This window comes from Geotrypetes seraphini, chromosome 1 (assembly GCF_902459505.1).
Source record: "Geotrypetes seraphini chromosome 1, aGeoSer1.1, whole genome shotgun sequence".
Classification (NCBI taxonomy): Eukaryota; Metazoa; Chordata; class Amphibia; order Gymnophiona; family Dermophiidae; genus Geotrypetes; species Geotrypetes seraphini.
Window position 1 is genome coordinate 121,353,975 of NC_047084.1, and position 27,710 is coordinate 121,381,684.

General features: G+C 44.0%; 1 protein-coding gene across 2 annotated transcripts in view; it reads right to left on the bottom strand.

Annotated features, from left to right (window-relative positions):
* Positions 1 to 17,669: 17,669 nt before the first annotated feature.
* The window catches only part of TLN1 (talin 1), a 690,102-nt gene continuing 680,061 nt past the window's right edge, over positions 17,670 to 27,710 (bottom strand). For both annotated transcript variants that reach the window (XM_033937496.1, XM_033937486.1), the window contains 2 exons: positions 22,200 to 22,325; positions 17,670 to 19,807 (listed from right to left, as the gene is read on the bottom strand). In XM_033937496.1, the coding sequence (XP_033793387.1) occupies positions 19,676 to 19,807; positions 22,200 to 22,325 (258 nt within the window). In that variant the 3' untranslated portion in view covers positions 17,670 to 19,675. The remainder of the gene's footprint in view (positions 19,808 to 22,199; positions 22,326 to 27,710) is intronic.

Below are 27,710 nucleotides of genomic sequence, written 5' to 3' on the forward strand. Positions count from 1 at the left end.
CTCCCAAGTACTAGACCAAAGGGCTTTAGTACTAGCCTTTAGGAGTCATCTAGTTTGCTTGCAGTGGCATTCCCATTGTCAGATTTAATATCCCAGAATCCTTTGCTAGCACTCTGGATATGCCAAGCACAGTGCAATGCTAATAACACACAGACATAACCAGTTCCAATACCCATAACACAGCAATACTAAGACAAACATACACACTAACTAGTTCCATTACCCAGACAGATTTATACCAATACTGAGATACACACACATTCTTCACCATGCGAAACCTAAGAAAAATAAGAAAATTCTTTTCCAAAGAACACTTCAAGATCATTGTACAATCCCTCATACTCAGCTCCTTAGATTACTGCAACAGCCTCTACCTACCTTGCCCAAATACTATGATAAAACAACTACAGACCGTTCAGAACACAGCTATCAGACTTATCTACTCGCTCAGCAAATTCGACCACGTCACACCCGCCTATGTAGACTCTCACTGGCTTCCGATAAAAGCAAGAACTCAATTCAAACTCTACTGCTTACTTTTCAAAGTAACCCATGGTATGGCCCCCAATTACCTGAACAACCGTCTTTGCCGCTACCGACTACCCAGATCAAGAAGAACTCAGAATCTTTTCACCTTCCCCCCTCATAATGGTACCCGACATAAGAAACTTTACGACAGCCTTCTAGCAACTCAGGCAGCAAAAATTGACCCCACCATCACCAAACTGATGATCAAAACAACAGACATCAAAGTGTTTCAGAAAGAAATCAAAACATTTCTTTTCAAAAAACACGTCCTTACTTAATATTCCCCTCCCCAATCGCACATACACGCTCCCCAGCAAATAACACACTAGTCATCCCCTTGAACCTCATTTACGAAAAATATCCAAACTCCTAAATAAGCATCTCCCTTAGGTATCCATTTAACCTTCTCCTAAAAAAGCATCTCCCTTAGGTATCCACTTAACTGATTCCTTCAAAGTTAGGTATCTTTCTTCAGTTGCCTATATTGTTTTCCCCACTGAACCTTGTAACTACTTGAACCCTGTCAAGTTATTCTATCGATAAATCCAGATATCTTATACTTGTATTTCTATACCACAACATGTAATTTACTTAAATCGTTGTAATGTAATTCTCTCGGTAATGTCCTGATCTCTTTTAACTGTAATCCGCTTAGAACCGCAAGGCACAGGCGGAATAGAAATCACAAATGTAATGTAATGTAATATAATGTACTTATTACCAGTTCCAACACTCATGCATACCAATAACCAGGAAAAGGATCTAAGTGTCATCATTGAGGATACACAAACTCTCAGCTCAGTGTGCACTGCAGTGGCAGCTAAGAAAGCAAATAGAATCGTAGTATTTATCAGGAACGGAATGGAAAACAAAGATGAGAATGTTATAATGCCCTTGTATCAATCCATTGTGTGACTGCACCTCAAGTGCTCTGTGCAATTCTGTTTACTGCATCTCAAAAATGATATAGCAAAATTGGAAAAGATAGAGAGAAGGGCAACAGAAATGATAAATGGGATGGGATGACTTTCCTACAAGGAAAGGCTAAAGCAGCAAGGGCGCTTCATGTTGGAGACGAGATAGTTCAGGAGAGATATGATAGAGGTCTATATGAGTGGAATGGTAGACATGCAACTAATTAGTAATTAGTAAATTTGAAAAAACAGAGAAAACATTTCTTCACTCAATGTTTAATTAAACTCTGGAATCTGTTGCTACAGAACATGGTACAAGCAGTTAGCTTAGCAAGGTTTTAAAAAGTTTTGGATAATTTCCTAAAAGAAAAGACCATAAACCATTATTAAGATAGACTTGGGAAAATCCATTGCTTATTTCTAGGATAAGCAGCATAAAATGTTTTCCTTTTTTGGGATCTTGCCAGGTGCTTGTAACCTGGATTGGCCACTGTTCAAAACAGGATACTGGGCTTGATGGACTTTCGGACTGTCCCAGTATGGAAACTCTTCTGTTATGGCACACAATGAGCTCTTTTGCTTTCAAAAATCTTGTTGAACATGCTACTTATTATTTCTGTAGTACTACCAGATGCACATAGCACTGTACATTAAAATGCAAGACAGTCCCTGCTCGAAAGGCCTTACAATCTAATTATGACAGACACAGGACAAAAAGGGTGAATCTATACATGCTGCTTAGGGTAGGGACTTTTAGATCTCATTATAGTACTGAGATGGTATTAGCTTCATTACTGGACCATTTGAACAGTCTTCCGAGTAAGGGTAGTAATGCGTTGGTGCTCCAGTTTGATAGCGCTTTCAATCTAGTAGACCATGGTAAATTGCTCGAGTTTTTGGATTCTTTAGGAATCCAAGCTAAAGTACTCTCATGGTTTAAAGGAGGGGTTTCCAACCTGTGGCTCGAGGGCCACATGCGGCCCCGGTCGAGGGCAATGCAGTGTTTTCCTCTGCTGCCCCTGGGTGTTTACCATGTTGCCGGCTCCCTCCTCTGTCTTGCTGCAGTGTTTGTGCAGCCCCAGCTATGCAGATGACATCATCGTGCTCCTCCCCTTTGACCCACCAGAACTCACGTCAATAGTTAAACTGGAAAAAACACTAGATGCAGTGGAAAAATGGATGGCAGACCACAAACTGAAACTAAACTCAGATAAAACAAAAATCCTTCTGCTCGAAAAGGCCAAAACCCCCACCATCACAGAACTGGAAATTAAGAACACCAAATACCCAATATAGCCCGAACTTAAACTCCTAAGAGTAACGATAGACAGGTGCTGTACAATGCAGGCCCAAATCAATAAGACAACCCAGAAAGCTTTTTTAATTATGAGAAATCTACGTAAAATAAGAAAATTCTTCGACTCAGAGCAATTCAGGCTAATTGTCCAATCCCTAGTCTTAGGTCTACTGGACTATTGCAATTCCCTCTATCTACCTTGCCCTGCCAACATGCTAAAACAACTTCAGTCTATACAAAACACAGCTTTCAGACTGATCTACTCTCTGAGAAAATATGATCACATCACCACTGCCTTCCTAGACTCTCACTGGCTACCAATACAAGCACGAATTCAATTCAAATTCTACTGTCTATTATTCAAAGCATTAAATGGCTCTGCCCCCTCCTACCTAAACAACTGCCTAAATCAGATCCTCACCACAAGACAAAGAAGAACCCTGATCCCATTTGCCTACCCACCGCTCAAAGGCACTCAGCGCAAGATGTTAGAAACATAGAAACAAAGAAAAAATGACGGTAGAAAAGGGCCAAAGCCCATCAAGTCTGCCCACTCTAGTGACCCTTCGTCTTGATTTTGCTCACCACCCTCTGCCTTTACATCATTAGAGATCCCACATGAATATCCCATTTATTTTTAAAATCTGCCACGCTGTTGGCCTCAATCACCTGCAGTGGGAGTTCATTCCAATGATCGACCACCCTTTCGGTGAAGAAATACTTTCTGGAGTCACCATGAAATTTCTCTCCCCTGATTTTCAGCGGATGCCCTCTGGTGGACGAAGGTCCTATAAGACGGAAGATATCCTCTTCCACCTCGATACGGCCCGTGATATGTTTAAATGTCTCAATCATGTCCCCTCTCTCTCTTCGTTCCTCAAGTGAGTACAGCTGCAATTTATTCAGCCTTACTTCATACGGGAGATCCTTGAGCCCCGAGACCATCCTGGTGGCCATCCGCTGAACTGACTCAATTCTCAGCACATCTTTCCGGTAATGTGGTCTCCAGAATTGAACACAATACTCCAAATGAGGTCTCACCATGGATCTCTACAGTGGCATTATGACTTCTGGCAACCCATCATTTCCCTTGCCTTGGAGTAAGCCTTTTTTACTTGATTGGCAGTTTCCATGTCGTCACTAATGATTACTCCTAAATCCCGTTCTTCCGTGGTCCTAGCTAAGGTCTCACCATTTAACGTGCAAGTCCTGCACAGATTTCTTTTACCCAGGTGCATCACTTTACATTGTTTAGCATTGAAGTTGAGCTGCCAAGTCGATGACCATTGTTCCAATAGTAGTAGGTCCTGCATCATACTGTCAGGCGTAGTGCTTTTACCTACTATGTTGCACAGTTTGGTGTCATTGGCGAACAATGATATTTTTCCTCTGAGCCCTTGGGTCATATCATTTATGAATATGTTGAATAGGATTGGGCCCAAGACCGAACCTTGTGGCACTTCACTGGTCACATCCGATGTTTTGGATGGGGTACCATTTACCATCACCCTCTGAAGTCTACCGCTCAGCCAATCCTTAACCCATGCAGCTAGTGTTTCCCCTAATCCCAGTTATTTCAGCTTGTTCAATAACCTGCGTTGTGGGTCGCTATCAAAAGCTTTGCTGAAGTCCATATACAATACGTCCAGGGACTCCCCGGCATCTAGTTGTCTTGTTACCCAGTCGAAGAAGCTAATCAGATTTGATTGGCAGGACCTGCCCTTGGTAAATCCATGTTGATGGGGATCACGTAGATCTTCCTCATCCAGGATTGTATCAAGTTTCTGTTTGATCAGTGTTTCCATGAGTTTGCATACTATGGATGTGAGACTCACCAATCTGTAATTCGCCGTCTCTGTCCTGCAGCCCTTTTTGTGGAGTGGAATAACGTTAGCTGTTTTCTAGTCCAAGGGGACTCTTCCCGTGCTTAGGGAGAGATTGAAGAGCACGGATAATGGTTCCGCCAGGACTTCACTCAACTCTCTGAGCACCCTGGGGTGTAGGTTGTCTGGTCCCATGGCTTTGTTTACTTTGAGTCCTGAAAGTTCGCAGTAGACGCTACTGGGCGTAAACTTGAAGTCTTGAAACGGATCTTTCTGGCTTTCCCTTGTCCGTAAATGTGGACTGGATCCCGGCGCCTCACAGGTGAAGACCAAGCAGAAGTATTCATTTAGTAGTTTGGCCTTAGTGGAATCCGATTCTGCATAATTCCCGTCTGATTTCCTGAGTCGTTTTATCCCATCTTTGTTTCTTTTCCTGTCACTAATATACCTAAAGAAGGATTTATCCCCTTTCTTAATGTTCTGTGCTAGATTCTCCTCTATTCGGAGCTTGGCCTCTCTGACTGCCTTTTTGACAGCTTTAGACCTGTCCAGATAGTCTTCTTTTGCCTCCTGCTTTCCTAAATGTTTGAAGGCAATAAATGCTTTTTTCTTCTCCTTAACGAGGTGCGAAATTTCAGTGCTGAACCACTGGGGTCTTTTGTTTCTCCGACTTTTGCTGACTGTTTTTACATAGCAATTTGTTGCTTCATGCAGGGTGGATTTCAGAGTTGACCACATATTCTCCACGTTGTCAGTTTGTGCTTGGTTTTGCAGCTCCCTATGGCAAAATCTCCCAATTGTTCGAAGTCTGTGCCTCTAAAGTTCAGGACTCTCGTCACTGTATTTGATCTAGAGAAACCCCACTTGAGGTTAAGCCATACCATGTTATGGTTGCTGGAGGCCAGCGTATCGCCTACCGATACTTCTGTGACGATGTCTCCGTTGGTGAGTACCAGGTCCAGTATCGCCTGGTTTCTAGTGGGCTCCAGTACCATTTGTTTGAGTCGTGCATCCTTTATGGAGGTTAATATTCTTCTGCTGCCACAGGTAGTCGCAGAGAGTGTGTTCCAATCTGCATCGGGCATGTTAAAGTCCCCTAGCAGAACTGTGTCCCCACGCAAAGTGATTTTCTCTATATCTTCGATCAGTTCTATATCTTTGTCTTCCTGTTGTCTTGGAGGTCTATATACCACACCAAGGTATAGGCATTTTTTGTTCCCTCTGGCCAGGTTCACCCAGAGGGATTCCCCGGAGTATCTAACATCTGTGATTCTGGTAGTTTTGATGTTTTCTTTAACGTATAGTGCTACCCCTCCTCCTAATTTGCCCTCTCTGTCTCGACGAAGCAGGTTGTAGCCCAGTATAACCATATCCCACCCGTGCGAGTCCGTGAACCAGGTCTCGGATATTGCCACCATGTCTAGGTCTGCGCTCATTATTTCAGTCTCCAATTCCAGAATTTTGTTTGCCCAAACTGTGTGCATTAACATACATAGCCCTCCATACCTTATTGTTGTTAAGTCCCTGTGAAGAGATTCCCTTCTGATTTAGTGTGACTCCCAGTTTATCGTGTATAGTATGATACTTACCTTGGACTCAGAAGTGTGGTTGTGGCTCGCCACCTCAGGATAGTTTCTTACTGCTCTGGAATGTGAGTGGGTACCCTAGGTTACCTAGTTTAAAGCCCTACGAAGTAGGTGGGCTAGTCGATGTCCAAATACGTTCTTACCTCCCCTGGTCAGGTGGAGTCTATCTGGTCCTTGTAGTCCCTGTAGCGCCTCTCCATGGTCTAGGAATCCAAAGTTCATCTCAATGCACCATCCGCAAAGCCACTTGTTAGTCCATTGGATACGCTCTTCTCTGGCTTTGCCTTTGCCTCTTACTGGGAGGATCGATGAGAAGACCACTGTGCTCCTATCTGCTTTAGCTTCTTACCCAGGGCTCTGAAGTCTTTGGGTATGTTCTCCGAGGTGCTCCTGGCAGTGTCGTTCGTACCTACGTGGATGAGAATCATGGGGAAATGATCATGAGGTTTTAGAAGTTTATCTAGACAGGTGGTAAAATCTCGGATCTTGGCTCCAGGGAGACAGCAGACCTCCCTTGAATGCATATCTAGTCTGCAGATTGGTCCCTCAGTGCCCCGGAGCATGGAGTCCCCAATGATCACCACTCTGCGCTCCTTCCGGGGGGGCTGAACCGTGAGCTCCTGAATTGAAGCTATGTTCTGGGTATCTTCCTGAGCCTCTTCTGGTACCTCCTCGGCGGATCCATCTTGTAAGATCTGGAATCTGTTCCTCAGGGTGAGCTGTGGAGTCGATGTAGAACTACTCTGTTTGTGAGAAAAGAAAGAAGGAACTGAGAAAAGGGGGGGGGGGGGAGTTTATGTGCTTGCCCGTGGAGGAGGTTACCAGCTGCCAGGAACCAGCATCTCCAACCTTCTTGCGACGCAAGCAGCGATACTTGACCACTCCATCTCCAATCTGCTGACGGCAACGGGCGACCTCAAATCATTCCGAAAAGAAATCAAAACCCTGCTATTCAAAAAATTTATCCAGATACCTTAACCCTCCCCCTCTTCCCTCTCCTCCCTGGTAAATTCCCCTCCCAAAAGCCTCCACTCTGGTGCTCTCTTCCTCCTCAAAATACCAACCAAGAATACAGATCCCTAAAATGTAATGTAATCTTATTTGTAACTTATTTGTAATATTACCTAGAAATGTCGAGTCATTTTACTATCCAATTTGCAAGTTCTCCAGGAAATCATCCAGCTATCTTACCTCTTTTGTAACCAAAAAACAATTGTAACGTTACTGGAAATGTCCAGTTAGCTCTTTTAATAATAATAATAATAACGGTTTATATACCGCAGGACCGTGAAGTTCTATGCGGTTTACAATGATTATAGAGAATGTTACAAATTGAATAGAATTGACATAGTTAGTGTCTATTGTTTAGCAGTTCTGGAAATCTGGTATTGAGAGAGATATTCTGCAAGGTATAGGTGGAATAGAAGTAACTAATGTAATGTAATGTAAAAGGTTGGACACCCCTGGTTTAAAGGATTCCTAGAATCAAGACTGTATCAGGTTAAATTCAAGGATGTACTTTCAGTAATTTGGAAGAATCCATGTGCTGGATCAAGGACATATGCTAGATGTAATTTACTTAGATTTCAGCAAAACCTTTGATACAGTTCCTCATAGGAGACTGTTGAACAAACTTGAAGGGCTGAAGTTAGGACCCAAAGTGGTGAACTGGGTTAGAAACTAGCTGTCGGACAGACGCCAGAGGGTGGTGGTTAATGGAAGTCGCTCGGAGGAAGGAAAGGTGAGTAGTGGAGTCCCTCAGGGTTCGGTGCTGGGGCCGATCCTGTTCAATATGTTTGTGAGTGACATTGCTGAAGGGTTAGAAGGAAAAGTCTGCCTTTTTGCAGATGATACCAAGATTTGTAACAGAGTAGACACCGAAGAGGGAGTGGAAAATATGAAAAAGGATCTGCAAAAGTTAGAGGAATGGTCTAATGCCCGGCAACTAAAATTCAATGCAAAGAAAAGCAGAGTAATGCATTTGGGGATTAATAATCGAAAGGAACCATATATGCTGGGAGGTGAAAAACTGATATGCAAGGACGGGGAGAGGGACCTTGGGGGTGACAGTGTCCATAGATCTAAAGGCGAAAAAACAGTGTGACAAGGCAGTGGCTGCTGCCAGAAGGATGCTGGACTGTATAAAGAGAGGCGTAGCCAGTAATAATAATAATAATAACTTTATTTTTCTATACCGCCATAGTCAGGCGACTTCTAGGCGGTTCACATTGGAAGAAGGCTGGACAGTCAGCGAATGATGAGGAGCCTAAAATAGAAAAGTTACATAAACAAGTTACATACTAATTTAAGTTCCATGGGTAAAGAATACATGAAAAAATGGAGCTTCCTGAGGGATTGAATAGTGATTATGGGGGGGGGGGGGGGGATGATTTCGTTTAAGAGTGGTCTGCTTTAGTCAATGAATTTGTCGAATAGGGCAAATTCATTGACTAAAACAGAAGGAAGGAAGAAGGTGTACAGGTCATTGGTGAGGCCCCACTTGGAGTATTGTGTTCAGTTTTGGAGACCGTATCTGACTTAATCTAAGGTCTGATTGGCCCAGGCTCTAGGCGCCTGGGCCAATCAGGCCTTAGACTTAGTGGGGATGGGCAGACCCGCTATGCCTAAGGCCTGATTGGTCCAGGCTTCTAGAGCCTGGGCCAATCAGGCCTTAGGCTTCGGAAGGATGGGCCGGGCCTGCCTCATTTCGACGAGACTGGCCTGCCGGCTGGACAGGCAAATCCCGTCTGGCCAACAAGGAAAGGTTAGTTTGATTGGGGGGGAGGTTTGAGGGCTGTTAGCGCGGGAGGGGGGGTGCTGAGGGGGTGCGTCTTCCAGCAGGAGGGATTGGGCACCCTTCTGCCAGCGATCGGTAGTGTCGGGGGGGGGCGGTCGGTAGTGTCGGGGGGGGTCATCTTCTGGCAGGAGGGATTGGGCACCCTCCTGCCAGCGATCGGTAGTGTCGGTTGGGGGGGGGCGGTCGGTAGTGTCGGGGGAGGCGGTCGGGCCTCGCCTTCAATATAGGCGGCCTGCCTGGGGAGCATTTAAAAAAAAAAAAACGATGCATCCCGATTGGCTGAATTAGACAGCTGTAGGACACCTACAGCTGCCTAAAATCGGACGCACTTTGGAGAATCAGGGCCAGAGGATCTAGAATCAGAAAAATAATTAAATAGTGAACATAAGGCCAGTACTGGGCACACTTGCACGGTCTGTGTCTGTGTATGGGCGTTTGGTGGGGGATAGGCTGGGGAGGGCTTTAGTAGCTGGGAGGGTGTAGATGGACTGGAGTGGGTTTTGGCAGAGATTTTGGCGGTTGGAGCCCAGGCATGGTACCGGGTAGAGCTTTGGATTCTTGCCCAGAAATAGCTAAGAAAAAAATTAAAAAATGTAAATTGAATCAGGTTGGGCAGACTGGATGGACCATTCGGGTCTTTATCTGCTGTCATCTACTAAGTTACTATGTGTGGAGTCCCGCAGGGCTCCCCACTTTCTCCAACACTCTTTAATGTGTATTTTCTTTCGTTGGGTCATTGGATGAGTAAATTGGGTTTGAGGTTGTTCAGCTATGCTGACGATATTACAATTATTATCCCATGTTAGAAACATAGAAAAATGACGGCAGAAAAGGGCCATAGCCCATCAAGTCTGTCCACTCTATTGACCCTCCCCCTTAACCCTCTGAGAGATCACATTCTGATGATCCATCCCCTTAACTCTACCCTCTTAGAGATCCGACATGGGCATCCCATTTATTCTTAAAATCTAGCACGCTGTTGGCCTCGATCACCTGCACTGGAAGTTCATTCCAATGATTAACCACTCTTTTCGGTAAAGAAATACTTCCTGGTGTCTCCATGAAATTTTCCGCCCCTGATTTTCTGCGGATGCCCTCTTGTGGCCAATGGCCCTTAAGAAAAGAAAAATATCATCTTCCACCTCGAGACGACCAGTGATATACTTAAATGTCTCAATCATGTCTCCCCTCTCCCTGCGTTCTTCGAGAGAGTATAGCCGCAATGTGTTCAGCCTTTCCTCATACGAGAGATCCTTGAGCTCCGAGACCATCCTGGTGGCCATTCGCTGAACTGACTCAACTCTCAGCACATCTTTACGGTAATGTGGCCTCCAGAATTGTACACAGTATTCCAGATGAGGTCTCACCATGGTTCTGTACAATGGCATTAGAACCTCGGGCTTCCGGCTAACAAAACTTCTATGGATGCAACCCAGCATTTGTCTAGCCTTGGATGAAGCCTTCTCCACTTGTTGGGGAGTTTCCATGTCTTCACTAATGAACACCCCTAAATCTCGTTCTGCTGCAGTTCTAGCCAAGGTCTCACCATTCAATGTGTACGTTCTGCACGGGTTATTGTTGCCAAGGTGCATGACCTTGCATTTTTTAGCGTTGAAGTTCAGCTGCCAGGTCAAGGACCATTGTTCCAATAAAAGCAGGTCCTGCGTCATACTGTCACACAAATCGCTGTTACTTACAATGTTACATAGTTTGACATCATCGGCGAACAATGTTATTTTACCTTGAAGCCCCTGTGTCAGGTCTCCTATGAATATGTTGAAAAGGATTGGGCCCAAGACCGAGCCCTGCGGCACTCCACTGGTCACCTCCGACGTTTTAGAGAGGGTACAGTTAACCACCACCCTCTGAAGTCTACCACTTAGCCAATCATTGACCCATGCGGTTAGAGTTTCACCTAATCCCATCGATTTCATCTTGCTCAATAACCTGCGGTGGGGGACGCTATCAAAAGCTTTACTGAAGTCCAGATACACGACGTCTAGGGACTCTCCTAAATCCAGCTTTCTTGCTACCCAATCAAAGAAGCTGATGAGATTGGATTGGCAGGACCTACCCTTGGTAAATCCATATTGGTGGGGATCGCGTAGATTCTCCTCGTCCATGATCGTGTCTAATTTGCATTTGATTAGTGTTTCCATGAGTTTACTCACTATTGATGTGAGACTCACCGGTCTGTAATTTGCAGCCTCTGCCCTGCACCCCTTTTTGTGCAGAGGAACGACGTTAGCTGTTTTCCAGTCCAAGGGGACTTTTCCCGTACTCAGGGAGAGATTGAAGAGTACGGATAACAGTTCCGCTAGGACGTCACTCAGCTCCCTGAGCACTCTGGGATGTAGATTGGATTCCATGGCTTTGTTCACCTTGAGTCTTGTTAGTTCGTCGTAGACGTCCCTGGGTGTAAACTCGAAATTCCGAAATGGGTCTTCCGAGCTTTGCTTTGCCTGCAACTGTAGACCAGACTCTATTATCCAACAGTACTCAATTTATTGAGTCTGTGTTAAATACGATGGAATTCTGGATGCAAGAATTCAAGCTGAAACTAAATCAGGAAAAGACTAAATTCTTTTTTGTATCCTCCCAAAAGATTATCTCTGAACCAACAATTAAGATCAATTCAGTATCATTTACAATAAGCAATTTTGGGAGTTGTTTTTGATCAGTGTCTAACTATGAAAACTCAGATAGATGCAGTGATTCAGAAGAGTTATTATACCTTATGGAAACTCCGTACCATCAGATCTTATTTTGATGCTACTGCTTTTACACTTTTAGTTCAGACATTACTTTTGAGTATTTTAGATTATTGTAATATTATATACTTGGTCCAAAATACAGCTGTAAGAATGATTTATGGCCTGAGGAAGTATGATCATGTTACTCCTTATTATCGTGAGTTGCATTGGCTCCCAATGGAAGCCAAGGTGACTTTCAAGTTGGGATGCTTATATTACAAAGTAGCTTTTGGAATTACTCCTCTATATCTTGTTGATAGATTTGGTATCATGACAAATCTCATGCCCTATTTACGTTCCCTTCAGCAAAGGGCTGTAAAAGTAAGAATCCACCATGGGCATTGTCTTTCTTATCAGGCTGCTTCTTATGACAAAGATTTCTGTCCATTGTTAATTAGATCTATATCTTATAATCATTACAGAAAACTTTTGAAGACCTTTCTTTTCTCCAAATTTTTGACTAGCTAAATTTCTGTGCATCACAATATCTCTGTATTTCCCATAGCATAATCTTTTGTTAGCTGCATTGAACTAATGATTATGCGGTCTAGAAATCTGCTATTATGTTATGTTAACATATCCCTTTAAAAAATATATAATTCCTAGCAACTTGTTTGCTTTTTTGGTTGCCACCACACATTGGGTAGAAGGTTTTAGCCATTTGTCTACAATAATACCCAGATTCTTTTCTTGGGCACTAACCCCAAAGTGGACCCTAGCATCTGGTAACTGTGATTTGGGTTATTACATTACATTAGTGATTTCTATTCCGCCATTACCTTGTGGTTCAAGGCGGATTACACAAGAGTTGTCAGGTTACAAGAATTGTAACATTACATAAGAATTGTCGTAAGAATTACATAAGAATTGTCGAGAAGTTAAGGAGATACATGTTGGGTAATTAGAAACATTTTAGATTAGATATGGGTGGAGTGTGTGGTAGATGCAGTTTGACAAGGAACTGTTCGTGTTAGATAGGTTTTATGTATTTTTTGAAGGTTTTGTAGTCTGTGGTCGAAGACAACAGATTAGTGATTTGTCTGTCTAGTTTAGCTGCTTTAGGTGGCCATTAGATTGTCATATAATTTTCCTCATTTAACATTTTTGGTTGGTGGGTGTGTGAATAATGAGTGGGCTATCCTGTGCCTGGTTGAGGTAGATTGGGTTAGTCAGTTGTTCCAGTAGGTTGGGCTTTCTCCATTAATAGCTTTGAATAGTAGGCAGTAGAATTTGACGTATACTCTTGCTTGTATTGGGAGCCAGTGTGAGTCGTGGTATGCTGCTGTGATGTGGTCATATTTTTTCAATGAGTAGATGAGCCTTAGGGCTGTATTTTGTATTGTTTGTAATTGCTTTATCAAGGTCACTGGACAGGGGAGGTATAGTATGTTGCAGTAGTCTATTAGTCCAAGGATAAGAGATTGTACCAAAAGTTGGAATTGTTTCCTGTCAAAGAATTTTCGGATTTGTCTTAGGTTTCTCATAGTCACGAATGATGCTTTTATTACTTTGTTGATTTGTGGTTGCATGGTACAGCCTCTGTCAATCAGTACTCCAAGAAGTTTTAGTGTGGGTTGAATGGGGTATGGAATTGAGTTTATTACTAGGTTTGTTAAGGTTGGAGATTTGCTGTTTTCTAGGAGGATGAATTTTGTTTTGTCAGAGTTAAGCTTTAGTTTGTGTTCTGTCATCCATGTTGCTACTGTTTCGAGTATTGTGCCTGTCATGGTGGATTCTGGTTGGTTGAAGGGGAGGAGAATGGTGATGTCATCTGCATAGCTGTATGAGGTTATGTCATGTTTGTCTAGGTAGTAGCTGAGGGAGGCTATGTATAAATTGAAGTGTGGGAGAAAGAGGTGATCCCTGGGGAACTACACAGGGGTTGGACCATGGTTCAGATTTTTCTTTATTTGTTTTAACCCTGTAGGTTCTGGATTGAAGGAAGCCTTTAAACCATGAGAGTACCTTGCCTGAGATTCCTATGGAGTCTAGTGTTTGTAGGAGGATGTCATGGTCTACCAGGTTGAAGGCTGTAGAGAGGTCTAGTATGAGCAGGATTTTCTTGCCTGTACAGAGATGTTGTCTAGCTGTGTTTATTAGTGTTCCTAGTAGGGTCTCAGTGCTGTAGTTGGTTCTGAAGCCAGACTGTGTGGGGTGGAGTAAGTTGTGGTTTTCTAGGAATGAGGTTAATGTGGCTAGGAGGCCTTCCATCAGTTTGACGTACAGTGGGATTGAGGCTATGGGTCTGTAAGATGGTTGGTTCGTTGTTCCTTTGGGGTCTTTTAGTATCGGAGTTATGATGATTTTGCTGAGGTCTTGAGGGAATTGTCCATCTAAGAGTAGAGATTGTATCCATTGTAGGAGCAGGGAGCGAAATAGTGTACTTGAGGCTTTCAATAGGTATGGGGTGCAGTGGTTAAGGTCACAGACTGTTTGGCTGTATTTATTATATAGTTTGTTGAAGTCTGACCATTGTATGGGTGAGAAGTGGGACCAGGTTCTGTCTGCTGCAACTGATTCTTTTCCTGTGGGGGGAAATGAGGTCTCTTCTATTTGAGTGGGAATTCCATTGAACGTGGCTCTGATGTTTGAGATCTTGCTTTTGAAGTATGTGGCTAAGAGGTTTGCTGAGGGAGGGAGAAGTTGCTGTTGGCTAGGTAGGGTGTGGTATCTGTGAGATCTTTTAGTAGCTGGAATAGCTTTTTTGTGTTTTGGGGTTCCCTTCTATTTGCTTTGAGTAGTATGTCTTTCTTTTTTGCTTTCAGTTTTTGTTTATATTTTTGGTTCATTATTCTTCATGCTGTTTTTGTGGATTCTTGGCTGCTTTTTCTCCATTTTCTTTCTAGTTGTCTGCATTGTCTTTTGAGTTGGAGTAGTTCGTTGTTCAACCACTTGTCTGATTTTCTGTGAATTTTGGTTTTGGGTCTTACTGGGGCTAGTTCGTCCAGAGTTGCAGTACTTAGATGGTTCCATTGTGAGATGAAGACTTTGAATGTGTAGTATTGGATTATGGTGTCTGCTTTTGTCCAGAATATGGTGGGATCGATATGTTTGCGTGAGTTGTAGGTTATTTTCTGAGTAATTGGAGTGCTTTTGTTATTGGTCCAATTGATATCGAAGGAGTATGTGTAGTGATTAGATCAGAGGGAACGGTTCCATTTTCCGTTCGGATCTCTGGTTATGTGGGTTGTTGGGACATGTAGGCTGCAATGACAAGTTGGTGTCCTTTTTCGTGTGTAGTTTGAGGATCTAGGATTTTATATGTTAATGCCTCGAGGTATGATAGTAAGGTTTCTACAATGTATATCACTTTGCATTAGAGAATGACATGGGGACACAATTTTTTCCCCATCCTGCGGGAACTCATTTTTCCTTGTCCCATCCTGTGAGTTCTATTCCTGTCCCTGACCCATTCCTGCATTTCTCCTTCCTCTTCTGCACAAGCCTCAAACACTTTAAAATCACAAGTGTTCAAGGGCTTGTGCAGTTAAGGCATAGCTTACAGGAATGGGACAGGGACAGCGAGAAAATTCACGGGGATGGGGAAATTGAATTCCGACAGGGGACAAAATTGTCCCGTGGCACTCTCTACTTTGTATTTGTCCACATTAAATTTCATCTGCCACTTGGATGGCCAGTCTTCCAATTTCCTAAAATCTGTCTGCAATTTTTCACAATCTGCATGCATTTTAACAACTTTGAACAGTTTAGTGTTATCTGCAAATTGAATCACCTCACTAGTTGTTTCCAGTACATGATCTCACAGGAATGCAACGATTCATCTTCGCCGTTGAAAAAAATTGGCCATTTTAACCGTACACTCTGTTTTCTGTTCAATAACTGATTCCTAATTCACAATTAAACTTGCCTCCTATCCCATGAATTTTTAATTTTCTCAAGAGCCTCTCATGAGTAACTTTGTCAAAAGCCTTCTGAAATCTAGATACACTACATCAACTGACTCACCTTTATCCACATGTTCAAAGTCAAGCAAACTGGTGAGGCAAGATCTCCCTCAGCTGAACCCATGCTCTGTCCCATTAAATAAAAGAAACACGATGCCAGAAAAAGGTCAAATGGCCCATCCAGTCTGCCCATCCGAAGTAACCATTATCTCTTCCTCACTCTAAGAGATCTCACGTGCCTATCCCACACTTTCTTGAATTCAGGCACAGTCTTTGTCTTCACCACCTACCTCCGGGAGACCGTTCCACGCACTCCTGAGCCTATCACCTGTCAACTTCATCTTATGCCTTCTCATTCCAGAGCTTCCTTTCAAATGAAAGAGACTCAACTTATGAGCATTTATGCCACGTACGTATTTAAATGTCTCTATTATATCTCCCACTTCCCACCTTTCATCCAGAGTATACATATTGAGATCTTTAAGTCTGTCCCCATACGCCTTATGATGAAGACCATGCACCATTTTAGTAGCCTTCCTCTGTACCAACTCCATCCTTTTTATATCTTTTTGAAGGTGCAGTCTCCAGTATTATACACAATATTCATTATACACCCTAGCACCCTTCTAGCTTGAGCCATCAGTTTCAACCTAATTAAGATCATCACATACAAACACACCCAAGTCCCATTCTTCTGTCGTTGTGCACATAAGATCTTCACCCCCTAAACCAGGGGTGTCCAACCTTTTGGCTTCCCTGGGCCGCATTGGACAAAAAAAAAAATGTTTCTGGGGCCGCACAAATGCGCAAACGCTGCAGCAAGACAGAAGAGGGAGCCGGCAAGATGGTAAACACCCAGGGGCAGCAGAGGAAAACACTGTATCGCCCTCGACCGGGGCCACACAAAATCCTTCATGGAGCTGCATGCGGCCTTTGGGCCGCAGGTTGGACACCCCTGCCCTAAACTATACCATTCCTTCAGGTTTTTGCAGCCCAAATACATGACCTTCCATTTCTTAGCATTAAATTTTAGCTGCCAAATTTCAGACCATTCTTCAAGCTTTGCTAGGTCTTTCTTTATGTTATTCACATCATCTGGGATTTCTATGCTATTGCAGATTTTGGTATCATCTATAAAGAGGCAAATCTTACCCGACAGCCCTTCAGGAATATCATTTATAAAAATGTAAAAAAATAAAATAAAACAGGTCCAAGAACAGAACCTTGAGGCACACCACTGGTAACATCCATTTCCTCAGAGTGATCTCCAATGACCACTATTCTCTGTCATCTTTCACTCAACCAGTTTCTGACCCAGCTTGTCACTTTGGGGCCCATCCTAAAAGCACTCAGTTTATTTATAATAGGCCAAAAGCTTTGCTAAAATCTAAATATACCACCATCTATTGCACTCACCTCTATCCAATTCTCTGGTCAGCCAGTCAAAATCATGTTTGTCTACATGTTTCACAATTTTATTTTTCCACTATTTTGCCTGGCATTGAAGTCAGGCTTAACATTCTGTAATTTCCTGGATCTCCCCTGGAATCCTTTTTAAAAATGGCATCACATTAGCCACCCTCCAATCTTCAGATGCTACAGATGATTTTTAGCACCAGGTAGGGGCACCAGTAGTAGAACCTTTCTACAGATTTACTGATGTGGGAATCAAAACTCCTAGCAGTGTCAAGGGCAGCTCCTTTCAGAAGTGGCGGTTCCTTAGGTTTGTTTGCTGGCATTTCAAGGTATTGTAGTTTTGAAACAGAGAATTGTGACTGCCATGGCTGTTATATCAAACTATATTCTATGATCATACTACTGCTGAGCTATATGCCTTCTTAGCCATTACAAATCTTTTTCCCAGTTGTGTGAGCTCCAGTTATCACTCCTTCCCTTGTGGGTTTAATTATGATGTATGGTTTTTTCCAAATGTGAAATTATTTGAACAATTGTATAGGGTCTATCTGAGCTAGCTGTTAATTTTATCTTGGATGAGGACATCTTTCTTCTAAGTCTAAGAGAAACAAGATAGAGAAAGAGAGCAAAGAGAGACTCCACACTTAAAGTTAAGAAGTGAAAAAAAAATCATCTTTATTTATTGATAATACTTTCCAAAGAAAATTAGGCACTTGCATAAGAGGACTCTACTCGATTGTCCCCTTACTCTGGGATGAGCTGGAGGCCCCCCCTTCCTCATTCACTTCTAGAGAGTAAGAGGGTCTCCTGCTCCATTCCCCTTAGCTCTGTGGCTTCTCAACTGTTTTGGTATCTGCTTGTTAAGTATCAAATGAAAAGTAGTTAGGAAGAACAAGGTCTGGGGGAGCTCTCAGAACTAGACACAAAAATATACTTTTATATATATATACAGTTATATATATATATATATTTAAATACGAATGAGGCATTTGTTAATTTGATATAGCAGAAGCAGACAAAGCTGGAGCCATATTGGACTCATGTGAGGTCCCAGAGGTGGCACAGCTGTAACTCCCCTCCATATTGCAGCATTTTCCAACTGTTGCTGACTCTTGGGTTCCAGCCATACTTCAAAGACCCCAACCAGAACATTACAAATACTGCACCAATTTTCAAACACAATAGCAGGCACTTAGGATAAAGAGTTTATGTTTTGGGAAGGAACCCCTCACCGGCTGAACCAATGGTCAGAGAAGTGGGGCAATCCTGAAGGCTCAGCACAGATGTGGGTACCATGGAGCTGATGCTAATCTTAGTCAGTTGACATGGATTTGGGCACTTTGGTGTTGGTGCTTCATTTGTGGCAGTGCCAGTCCTGATGCCCTGGCACAGTTCTGGGAACTACAGTGATAGTGCCATCCTTGATGCCCCAACAAAAAACTGGTCATGTTGATAATGATATCAGTGAGCACAGACTTTCTATGCTTGGGCAAACTGAGAAGGCCACAGAAAGGACAGTAGCCGTCTTCCAGCTCCCAAGGGACAGGAAGATCCTAAGTGGATGAACCTATTTTATTTCTTATCTTAATTGCAGCAAGTCATATGGTTGGTCAAACCGATGTTACTTCCTCATCCCATTCCACCTGAAACAAGGTGCAAAGGAATCTCCTCTCATCTGAATAACAATCACAGCAACATGATAATCTGCCCTCAAGCCCTGCTCATGCTGGGGGTTTTTTATGTCCATGGCTTATTAAGGCATGTAAACAAAATTTGATTTACTTATCATTATCTTCAGCATGATACATAAGGCTAAGTTTAACATCTGTGCAAGAACTGATCTAGAAACATGAACTTCCAACTGGTGCTTCTTTAATTTACTTCCCAACCCATTTGTACAGTTCTCCTCAAAAGTTCCTGAACACATGATGGCTTCCTCCCCTCCTGCTTCAAAGTGCTCAGTCTCCTCCATGATTGGAATAATCTTAATACACTAGCTAAAAATTCATAGAAGGGAAGGAGGGGAGAGACAGCAGAAGGAAAAGTGAGAGGGAGGAAAGATTCAGGGTCCAAGAGAGAGAAAAAAAGTAAGATTGGTGATCTGGGAGAGTGAGAAAGTGGGACAAGGCTTAGTCAAGAAGAATGAACAGTGGGTTCAATAGTGCGGGTAGGTGAGAGGGAGAGGAGAGACAGGGTTGGGAAGGATGAGAGATGGGTTCAGTAGTCAAGGAGGATGAAAGGCGAGGACTCACGGTCAGGGAGGGCAGTTGGTTCCTCTTTAATATGATCTCCATTGCTGCTCAATAATGAAGCACATATCATATCATGAATAAAAGTCTACTCTAGGTGGCGCTAGAAGGCAACATATGAGCAAGCAGGCCGTTCTGAGGCAAGGTGAGGCAGATAACGTAAGGCGTGTAAAAAGGCAGCTGATGCCAGCTAGTCCTGTGATGCTTCTGGGATCCTGCAGGGATCGAGCATTCAGAGGTCAGAGCCAGCTTATGTGCAAGGCTGTTGCTCGATTCCTCATTTCAAGCTTGAGGAGACAGTTTTAAGAGAACAAGGGTTGGTTAAGTTTCGGTGGTCTCTGCAGAGCCAGAAGTCTGGATGTGGTAGTAGAAGTGGAGGGATGAAAAGGGTTTGTTCTCATGCTCTTTCAGTTTTGGCCTTCATCTCTCAATTCAGAGGGCAGGAACTTGTATTGCTGCTGCCGAATCATTGCAAGCTTTCTTCCGGGCCTCTTCCAGCTCTGTTCTTTCCGCAGCATTTCTTCCTGTGCCGCAATAATCTGTCAGAGATAGGAAGCATCAATAAGAGCGAATAAGCCTCAGCAATCAGCATGTCAGAATGAAGCATAACCCTGACCCTCCTTCGATCTCACCTGCTGAAATTGCTAATCCTTGCCATCATTCTGAACCCTAATTCCTAGCAGTATCCAACTAAAAACCCTCTAATTTCTGTCCCTGACAAGAACCCAATTTGGAACAAACTCCTTTTTTTTAGTTCCCTTTCTCATCCATCCCATTTTCCCCAACTAAGTTTGCATTTAAATGCCTCCATCACTACTACTAATCACAATGACACACAGGTATCTAGCATAACTTTTGTTTCTCGCCAAACTCACATCCCTTCTTCATAAGATAGCAATCTCTGGCTCTTTTCCTCTTGTCCTGAAATAGAGAATGACACGGGGACAAATTTTTCCCTATTCCCATGGAACTCAATTTCCCTGCCCGTCCTTGTCCCATTTCCTCTAAGCTCTGCCTTAAGTGTACAAGTCTCAAACCCTTATGATTTTAAAGTGATTGAGGACAGAGCAGATGAGGACAGAGCTTGCAGGAATGGGACAGGATGGGAAAATGAGTTCCAGCGGTGACGGGGAATAATTTGTCCCTCTGTCATTCTCTATCCTGAAATTCTTCACATTGCTTTTGAAACTCATACTAGCTAGTTTGGTTTTCAAGATATTCAGAATGAGATGCATGAGATATTATGAAAATCGGATTGACTAAGGGTACTGCAGGAGTGGCTTAAAAACCACTGCTCTAGGCCATGATGGATCTTTCTCCAGCTGTGGCTCTGCCACTCTTCATAGTCAATGTCACCAGCTTCAGCAGGCTGAGGCACAGCATTTCAGGGCTGTCCTGAGAGCTGTGTGAACAGCGTGGCTCCCCAGGTGGCAAAAAGTGTTTCCCGTCCACTGTCTCCCCTGTGGCCTGGGGGGGCCCAGCTCAAGATGTTCCCACGAAATAGTGTAATTCCTAAACAGACACCCCATAATTCTTGGTGTCTAAGACATATAAGGTCATTAATCATTACCCATTAAAGTGCAGCTCTTAGGTTTTTTTTGATTATCCTAGTCTACAATGTATTCTACAGAGTCTCCTCATTCCAAATGCGTGCATACTTTATAGAACTTACAAATGCCACTGACTGCTAGGTACTTCTTTTATCAAGTATGTGTCAAATTCGTTTACTGCATAAGTCCGAGGGAGGTACACATGTGGTTTAGAGCAGGGGCGCATCTCCAAGCAATTGCAGGCCGACTAAGGTAGCCTCAACTCATACTAGCTGTTGAGTTGCTTTAAGTGGGCTTAGGTCCCTTATAGAATCAGGGCTAAGCACATACCATTATGGGACCTAAGTTAAAGAACTGTTTCCCCCCCTGCCCAACCTTCCTCCAATTCATCTGGTCTTTCTTTGATTACTGAAGAAAGCTGACTGTATCCTTGCTTTTATTTCTTCTTGCCCCTTCTACAGGTATGGCTGTTCCAAAAATATTATTAGATGCCTTCCATTCTCGTCTTATGAAAAATATGCTAAATTACTTCTAGCCTCTCAGCCTGTGTTTCAATCTCCATTTACTTGTCCTGTCCCTTGGAATCCTCCGCAATTCATCTACTTCTTAGGACAGTTCCCTTTCTTCTTTTTAATTTTGATCCTTCCATGTCTTCAACCAAGTGCTCACTGCCACCTCTCAAACTTTTCAACTTCCACCATGATTTTCAGTTTTCTACAGTCTGCCTTTTCTTCTGATCACTGAACCTGCCTGTTTCATCTCTAGGTCACATCTTCAGAAGAGGTTAGCTGGCTTCTTTAGAGCTTTCCTCACATATAACTAAACATTCCATTATTGATTCACTTATATAATTCTACTAGTTCTTCAGGGTTCCCCCACTCAGATGTGGCAGAGAAGACATCTTGAATGCAGGTGGAACTGGTGCAAATGAAGGCGTGTACTTTATAAAATATGTGTCTAGATCAGTGGTTCTCAACCCAGTCTTCTTCTCAGATTACCTACAATGAATATGCATGAAATAGATTAGCATAACAGAGGGAAGGCATGCAAATTTCTCTCATGCATATTCCCTGTGGAAATCCTGAAGACTTGACTGGCTGGGTGTATCCCGATAACTGGCTTGAGAACTCCTGGTCTAGATTAAGCCATTTCTTAATGTACATGTTCATATTCGAACTCCATCTGTGCTCAGTCCAAAATCTGCCCCAAGCAAGCCCATTGCAAAGTATGGGCCTTCTTGTCAAAATGTTTATGCTGTTCAACATTTTATAAAAAGCTATTTACAGGCATGTTATCTACCTCCACTAGAAATCCAGATTCAGAGAAAGTGGATCAGAGAGAGCAAACATTAAGAGGCATCAGGAAGCTTAGATATACTGACCTGTGCAATCCCTCCAACCATCTTCTCTTTCACTACAATGGTCTCATCATGGTCCTGGAAAGCAGCTGCCTTCTGTGCAGCCTTCACCAAATTATCAGACGCTCTCTTCACTGCATTCCCAGCTGACTGCAATGACAAGAGAGAGATTGCTACAATAAAAGCTCAGAGATCTCACTTTATTCCCAGTCAACAGAGCTATCAGTCCAAGAGGAGAACTGCGAAATAGGAGGGAATGGCTTGGAGTCAAAAATAAGGAGATGCAGGGAAACAGCAGTGGATTTTGGTTCAACTCATGGATTAGCCTGAGGCTGTTACACAGATGGTGCTCGTAGTTTCTGGGATAAGAGTGTTCTGGTCATAGTCAAGAAACCACCATAACCTGATCAACATTTTACCCCATAAAGAAAGCATCACAACTAAGCAGCATGGGGAGCGTGAACAGAGGATGCTCACCGCCTAAAAAGCTATCATGATCCTCAATATCACATAGTAACTACTTAGTAACTGCTGTGTTCTCCCCAGAAATTTTTTCCAGCCGGGTGGCATGAAAAAGTAGCCGGGTGGGGCGGGATGAGGAAATTTGGTGGTGGGGAAAATTAACCCCCCTCTTTTACTAAGTGTGCTAGCATTTTTAGCGTGCTCAAACCCTGCGCTACATCGGGAAAATTAGCGCCAACTCAATGTTGGCGTTAGCATCTAGCACACATGGTAATTCCTCCGCGCGCTAAGCGCACACTAAAACCACTATCGTAACTTAGTAAAAGGAGCCCTAAATGTACACTATTTTTATTAGTTAATTATTATTATTATTTTCCAATGCTCAATATGACTTCCTTTTTTAAGGTTTGACACTTGTGCCAGAATATTTTTACTAAATTTAAGAAGTATTTGCCCTCTTTCAAATGGTACAGAGGTTTAAAAAAGGGAAAGGCATTAATGAAGTCATTAGGTTCAATCTAGCCATTTATTTCTGCATGAATTTAAACAACCAAAAAAAAAGATAAATGTAGCTCATCCAGTCATACAAGAAATGGCTCTACAGCAGGGGTGCCCACACTTTTTGGGCTTACGAGCTACTTTTAAAATGACCAAGTCAAAATGATCTACCAACAATAAAATTTTTAAAAAAACACAAAGCACACTGTACGCAGAGAAAATGTTAATTATCATTTATATTCCGCGGGTTTTCAAAGAGGTCAAGGCAGACGATTCTATGCAATGTCACCTCAGGAACAACTATACAAAAATAGACAAATATACCCCCTCCCTTTTTACTAAATCACAATACTGGTTTTTAGAGCAGGGAGATGCACTGAATGCCCTCCGCTGCTCTCGATGCTCATAGGCTTCCTGCGCTAAAAAAACGGTTTAGTAAAAGGGGGCCATAGTGCAAAATATAGACAGCAGAAAATAAAATCAGTTTTCCTTTTTGTCTGGTGATTTCATGAGTCTCTGTTTGCACTTCCTTCTTCTGACTATAAATCCAATATTTTTTTCTTTCTGTCTCTCTTTCTTTCTCTCTCCCCCTTCCCCCCAAGCCATCGCGCCAATTTCTTCACTTCCCCGATTCTTTCCCTACCCCCTAATGCCGATTTTTCCATGCTTCCACGAGCCAGACCAGGAATGTACAAGCGCCGGACTCACAAGACTTCACCTCTGATGTCAATTCTTACGTTGGAGAGGAAGTTCCAGGCCAGCCAAGCAGAGATTGGCTGGCCAAGATCTTCCTCGCTGTCATCAGAATTGACGTCGGAGGTGAAGTCTTGTGAGTCTGGCGCTTGTACGCGCCTGGCCTGGCTCAGGGAGGCAGGAAGAAAAAGATTGCCAAGGCAACACGATCGACTCACATTGCCTTTGCGATCTACTGGTCGATCGCGCTCAACCATTTGGGCACCCCTGCTGTTATGGTATCCTGTCCTGACCTGACCTGAGGAAAGGGGTTTAGTCACCAAAAAACTGCCTTATTTATATTTCCTATTTATAAACTTTAATCAATAGATACAATAATACTTGATTCTACGTAAAGCAACAAAAAATTTTTTTCTACCTTTTGTCGTTTCTGCTTTAATCATCTTGTCTTCACTCTTCTTTCTAGCCAGCATCTGTCCGCTCTGTCTTCCATGCAGCATCAGCCCCTTCCATCCACTGTCCACCCTCTCCCCGTTCCATATGGCATCTTCTCTTTTTATGCTCCTTCAATAAACTGTCTATCCTGTGCCCCTTCTCTTCTCCTTTGTACATGATTGATTTCAGCTCTGCCACCTCTCCATTTTTCTCTCTCTGTCAACACCCCGTCCCCTATGCTCTGGCAACTCTCTCTTCTCCTTTCTTTCATTCACACCCCACAGTCTGGTATCTTCCCTTCCCTGATTCTCTGGCATCTCACTTCTTTCCTTTTCTTCCATCTCTCCCTCCCCCTCCATGCTCTGATATCTTCTCCTTCCTTTCCCCCTTCCTTTTCCCTTGGTCTGGCATACTTTCCTCCTTCCCTCCAATCCCTGGCATCTCGTTTCATTCCCTCCCTCATCTTCTTTCTCCCTCCAGTTGGGTGCAGCAAGTCTCCCCCCCTCTGCTCCCTTTCCTCCTTCTGTCACCCAAGGCCTGGCGTCATGAACTTCTTCAGGCAGCAGCATTCACAATTCGCTGCTGTTGCCAGCTTCGGGCCTTCTTCTCTGTCAGGTCCTGCCTTCATAGAAACAGAAGTAGGCAGGACCCGGCAGAGAAGAAGGCTCGAAGCTGGCAACAGCAGTGAATTGTAAATGCTGTTGCTAGCCGAAGAAGTTCATGATGCCAGGCCGAGCACCCGGGGCAAACTGCTACTCTCCCCCCCCCCCACGACCCTCCTATCTCTCCCTCCCTCCCATCATGAGACTCTAAACAGCCCTGCTCTACTCTAAACAGGCTGCTTCAGGGCTTTCTCCTGCCGTGATTCCCTCTGGCACGTCACCGAAGAGGGAAAGAGGGAGAGATAGAAGGGTCGGATCGGGTTTGGGGGGGGGGAGCCCGGGATGATGATGAGGCTGCTGTTGCTGCTAGCGAATCCAGCAAGGGTGAGGCCTCAAAGCACAGCACTGGCGGGCCCCCCCTGACCATTTCAGGCCCTAGGTCTGTGCCTACTGGGCCTATCCTTTAATCCGGCCCTGCTTCCCCCCCCCTTATGCCCTGACATCTCTCTCTTCCACTCCATGGTATGGTATCTCCTTTCCCTCCCTCCCATGGTCTTTGCATCTCTTTCCTCCTTTTCCTGATCTTCCTTCTCCCTCCTTCCTTCTCTCTCCCCAATTGGGTGCAGCAGCATTTCTCTTCCCCTCGCCCCATTGGGTAACATAGAATCATAGAAATATACGGCAGATAAGGGCCAAGGCCCATCTAGTCTGCCCACCGCAATGACCCTTCCCCACCTAACTCAGTGAATAGATCCCACGTGTCTATCCCATTTGGCCTTAAAATCAGGCACGCTGCTGGCCTCAGTGACCTGAAGTGGAAGATTATTCCAGCGGTCAACCACTCTTTCAGTGAAAAAGAATTTCCTGGTGTCACTGTGCAGTTTCCCTCCCCTGATTTTCCACGGGTGCCCCCTGGTTGCCGTGGGACCCTTGAGAAGGAAGATATCCTCTTCCACTTCGATGCGACCCGTGAGATACTTGAACGTCTCGATCATGTCTCCCCTCTCTCTGCGTTCCTCGAGTGAGTAGAGCTGTAACTTATCCAGCCTTTCCTCGTATGGGAGATCCTTGAGACCCGCGATCATCCGGGTGGCCATTCTCTGGACCGACTCTAGTCTCAGCACATCTTTTCGGTAATGCAGCCTCCAAAATTGCACACAGTACTCCAGGTGTGGTCTCACCATGGATCTATACAATGGCATAATGACTTCAGGCTTACGGCTGACGAAACTCCTGCGTATGCAACCTATGATTTGCCTTGCTTTGGAGGAAGCTTGCTCCACTTGATTGGCAGCCTTCATGTCCTCACTGACGATCACCCCTAGGTCACGTTCTGCTTCAGTTCTGTTAGGATCTCGCTATTTAGGGTGTAAGTCTTGCATGGATTTTGGCTGCCCAGGTGCATGACTTTGCATTTTTTGGCATTGAAGTTGAGTTGCCAGGACCTAGACCAGCGCTCCAGTAGTAGTAGGTCGTGCATCATGTTGTCGGGCATTGAATTTTTGTCTGTTGTACTCTTGGCCACTACATTGCTTAGTTTGGCGTCATCAGCGAATAATGTTATTTTACCTCGGAGCCCTTCTGCCAAGTCTCTTATGTAGATGTTGAACAGGATCGGGTCCAGGACGGAGCCCTGTGGCACTCCACTGATCACCTCCGTCGTTTCGGAGGGGGTGCCATTCCACTACCCTCTGAAGTCTACTCTCAAGCCAGTTCCCAATCCATTTCGTCAACGTGTCGCCCAATCCTATAGAACTCATCTTGCTCAGCAACCTGCGGTGTGGTACGCTATCGAATGCTTTGCTGAAGTCCAGGTATACGATGTCCAGGGACTCCTCAACATCCAGCTTTCTCGTCACCCAGTCAAAGAAGCCGATCAGGTTGGATTGGCAGGATCTCCCCTTAGTAAATCCATGTTGACGGGGATCCCGTAGATTCTCCTCGTTCATGATCGTATCCAATTGGCGTTTGATTAGAGTTTCCATTAGTTTGCTCACTATTGATGTGAGACTCACCGGTCTGTAGTTTGCTGTCTCCATCTTGGAGCCTTTCTTATGAAGTGGAATGACGTTAGCCATTTTCCAGTCCAACGGGACGTTACCTGTACTAAGGGAGAGATTGAAGAGCGCGGATAGCAGTTCTGCCAAGACATCACACAACTCCCTGAGCACCCTGGGGTGTAGGTTGTCAGGCCCCATTGCCTTGTTAACCTTGAGCTTTGACAGCTCGCAGTAGACACTGCTGGGCGTAAACTTGAAATTACTAAACGGATCAGCTGAGTCAACCCTTGTTTGCAGCTGAGGACCAAGTCCCGGTGCCTTGCGGGTGAAGACTGAGCAGAAGGAGGCTGAACTGAAGCAGGTATGCAGAAGCGGAAATGTGGTGGTGATGGGGGACTTCAACCATCCTGGGATAGACTGGAGTATTGGGCACTCAAACTGCGCAAGAGAGACAAAATTCATAGAAGTCACGAGAGACTGTTTCATGGAACAGCTGGTCACGGAACCAACAAGGGGCGATGCCACTCTTGACCTAATCTTCAACGGACTAGGGGGGACAGCAAAGGAGGTGGCGGTATTACCCCCACTAGGTAACAGCGATCACAACATGATCCAGTGCAGGCTTGAAATTGGATCATCAAAGGGGAAAAGAACCACAACGACGGCACTCAACTTCAAAAAAGGAAATTATGATGCCATGAGAAAAATGGTGGGAAAGAAGCTCAAAAGCAACATAGGGAAGACGGAATCCGTAGAAAAGGCCTGGACCTTATTCAAGGAGACTGTGCACGAAGCACAAAGCATATGCATCCCCAAGTTCAGAAAAGGGTGCAAAAAAAATAGAA